The sequence below is a fragment of the Phragmites australis genome, chromosome 1, assembly GCF_958298935.1.
Source record: "Phragmites australis chromosome 1, lpPhrAust1.1, whole genome shotgun sequence".
NCBI lineage: Eukaryota > Viridiplantae > Streptophyta > Magnoliopsida > Poales > Poaceae > Phragmites > Phragmites australis.
The window spans coordinates 13,805,710-13,809,281 of NC_084921.1; the positions used below are offsets into that span (position 1 = coordinate 13,805,710).

The 3,572-nt window shown below is 49.5% G+C and overlaps 1 protein-coding gene across 1 annotated transcript; it reads right to left on the minus strand.

The window, feature by feature from the left end:
• Positions 1-1,041: 1,041 nt before the first annotated feature.
• Positions 1,042-2,535, minus strand: LOC133931254 (uncharacterized). Its single transcript, XM_062378105.1, has one exon. The coding sequence runs from the start codon at positions 2,533-2,535 to the stop codon at positions 1,042-1,044; it is 1,494 nt and encodes a 497-aa protein (XP_062234089.1).
• Positions 2,536-3,572: the final 1,037 nt, after the last annotated feature.

Here is a 3,572-nt window from a genome sequence, read left to right on the forward strand (position 1 = left end):
TCAACCGTGCCCGAGCCGACCCAGCACGGTACTATGCTTCACGGACCGTACCGTGGGCCGAGGGCACGGCACGCGGGCCGCCACAGCACGGTCCGTTACAGTATCCAGGCCTATCGAGTCGTACCGTAGTCGGGCCAGCACGGCTGACCCATTTGGCCATCTCTGCCTACCGGTGCAAATAGTTGAACTTTAGGATACCTTTTGATCATTTTTTAGTTTATTTGTTTGTATAAAAAAAATTACAAAATATATTACAAAGTGAAATTTTAGTGTATTTCTATCTAACTAGAGAGGGTAGAAAATCGTCTCTCTTGCACCCCAGGATATTCAGCTTCGACGTGATGGCGGTGCAACGAGTCTTCCCCCACAGGAAATATTGATGCTGGTCGCCGTTCAGGTGTTGGTCAGCGGAGAGGACTAGACAGAATTGGAAAAACAAACTGGTTTGAATGTGACCTTATCTCGGTTCAGTTTGGGTTCCTTAGAAATTTGAATACCGTTTGAACAGCTGTTTGCTGAATATTAAACACAATAGAACAATATCACTACCACAACTTTGCGAAACATCAAATATCCACTAAACAACTTACATCGTGGGCGACCTTTAAACCTCGCAAAAATAAAATAAAAAACAAAGGAACTTAAAAATCAAGGATTTTCGATCTGAGCATCTGCACGTGCACCGGATGAAGACACGCCGAGACCTGCATGCTGCACTCTGTCCTCCCGCCCAGGACGACCACCATGCCTTCGAGGGCGCTCTCTGAGACGAACTCGACCCGGCTCGGCATGCCCCACCCCAAGTCCGTCGTGTACGCCGTGAACGGCGGCGAGGGGGTCACGGCCACAAACCCCGGCTCCCAGAGCAATCCGCCCACTTGACCACGTGCTGAAGTCACGTGTGTCTCAACTGCTGGCTTCGACCACCAAACACCCTTGACATAGCTGGTTTGGGTGTGTGATTGGCGGCACTCCTGCCACCATCCCCTTGTCGACGAGCAGCTTCATAGCAATGAAGTTGACGTGACCGAGCCTCACATGCTAGAGCCACACCTGGTCTTCAAGGCTGGTTAAGAGACACACCAGCGTCGCTTGATGCAGCTCGATCTTATAGAGGCAATTTGGAGCTCGCCTCACTTTCATTAGCAACCATACAGGACTATTATCATACACACGTAGATGTTCAGCATCCATGATCACCTTGTGTCCAACTTCGATAAGTTGTCCAAGGCTGATGATATTGCTGCACAGTCTTGAAATGTAATAGACCTCCTGCAACAGCCATTGGTCACCGTTCTTGCAGCTAAACACAACAGACCCTAAGCCCATGATCTGCATGGTGGAGCCATCCCCGAACTTCACCTTGTCAGTGACACAGTTGTCCAGATTTTTGAACTTCTCTTTGTCACTGGTCATGTGGTTACTGGCTCCATTGTCCAGGTACCAAAACTCAAAGCTGGAGCCTCCTTTCGTGGTGTCGCGCAGTTCTGGCTTCAACTTCTCCTCATTCAGCAGCATGGTTCCCCGCTGGTGCTGCTGTTCTTGTGCTGGCTCTTCTGACACCACGAGTAGCAGGGCCAGTTCGATGTCACCAGCATGAGTTAGATGTGTCTCCTCTTCCTTCTTCTTTAGTGCCTTGCACTCGTTCGCGTAGTGCCCCATCTTGTAGCAGTTGTAGCACTTGATGTGGCTCTTATTGCAGCGACCACCGCCAGAGCCGCTCTCCTCGGCATTGCATGACATCCCACCGTGACCACCTCTGCCATGACCTCTGCTGCATCCACGACCACCCCGGCCACGGTTGCTGCTATCTACAGCAATGTGGGATTTGCCCTTGTTGCTTGATGAGGAGTTGCCACTATCCTTCTTCTGTTGCACCTGCCACTCGGCCTGAGTGAACAGGAGCTGGCTATCATTGATGCTATTGCCACCGGATCCACGCGGGTGAGCACGTTCTTCAAACGCCTTAAGTCGCCCCACGACTTCCTCGAACGGCATCTTGTCGAGGTCGTAGAACTGCTTGATCCCAGTGATCACACTCAGGAATCGATCTGGCACGGTGTCGAACAACTTTTTGACCAATGCAGCATCGTCGAGCGTCTCCCCTAGGTTTGCGTACCTGACGGACATGTTGTTGAGCCTTCCAGCATACTGGCCCAGGCTCTCTCCCTTCTGCATGCGCATGGCATTGAAGTCGCTCTTCAACATTAGAAGCCACGCGTTCTTGACGCGATCCGCGGTGACAAACCTTGTCTTGAGATAGTCCCATACCTCCTTTCTTGTTTTCTTCCTTGCCACCTGCATCAGGAGATCCTCCGGGAGTGCTTGGAAGAGATGCAACCTCTCCTTCTTGTCCTTCTTCTCGTCGACGGCCGCACTGGCCGCTGGCTCGACTGCCTCCCAAACACCTTGATCTTCTATCATCTCCTGCACTTGAATCACCCAGTTTTTGTAGTTTTTCACCATCAACTGCGGGTACTGGAACGACCCACCGCCGCTCTCCCACGCCGCCTCGCCCTGAGGAATGATCGACATCTTCACAAGTTAGTGTTGTGCCCTACCAGCTCTAATACCAGATGCTGGCTTCGACCAGGATCCGATCACAAGACTTGAGCAGGCTTGATGCTGGCTTCGACCACGCGACTCACTCGACCAGCTTGCGTTCGACCATGACCAGTCTGACCGCGAGTCACGACCACCTCGAGTGACCAGTCGAACGTGCTCGACCACGACTAGTCTGGCTATCTGCCGTGTACGTGCTGCTCTCGATCACGCCGATGGACCAGCAACGCCCAGCATCTCCTGAGTCGCGTACTACTCGGCGAGAATGAAGATCAACATGAACAAAACATGAGGCTCTCTGGAGGAATTTTTTACTCTATTAACCTGTGACTTGCACGATTCTTTGTCTTGCTTAAAAAAATTAGAGATTATAACTCATATTTATAGTGACTTACTAACTCTGAATCATAACACGAATCGTGGCATCCCATGATCCGACTCTGACTCGAACTCTAACTACTCCCGTGCATACCGCACGATCAAACCTTGCAAGTTACGACTAGAACTCTAGACTTCAATCGAGTCCCCAAGGCCCACGACAAGGATTAAGTCCAACATGAACCAATTTGCCATGGGAAGCTAAAAAAATCCAGCAAATAATTAATCATTCTACTAAATGGCCATGACTAGAAATTAATACAAGTCTATGTTTGTAGTAATCGTACTAGTGGTAGTTCTGGTGTGACCTTCTGGAGACACTACATAAGTGACGGGTCGACCCGTCACTTATGATAAAAGTGATGGGTCGTAGTTGTGACCCGTCACTAATGCCAGTCTAATCGGTGATGGGTCTCATAGGCCTGTCATAAGTGACGGGTCAAGTTATGACCCGTCACTAATGACGTTATTCAGAAATACAGAAAATGATCCAAACATTGCAAAAAAAATTATTTTTTTTCTCACTTCAGAAGCACTAGAATATGAACTATTGTATATTTCTGCTCAAGTTTGATGTAAGGGGTAACGGCTATGGACACAAACGCTTGTTTCAAAAATAGTGCAGAAACTTC

What these genes read in the sequence shown, in the direction of transcription:
- LOC133931254 (XM_062378105.1), bottom strand. Translation starts at nt 2,535, where the DNA reads ATGTCGATCATTCCTCAGGGCGAGGCGGCGTGGGAGAGCGGCGGTGGG.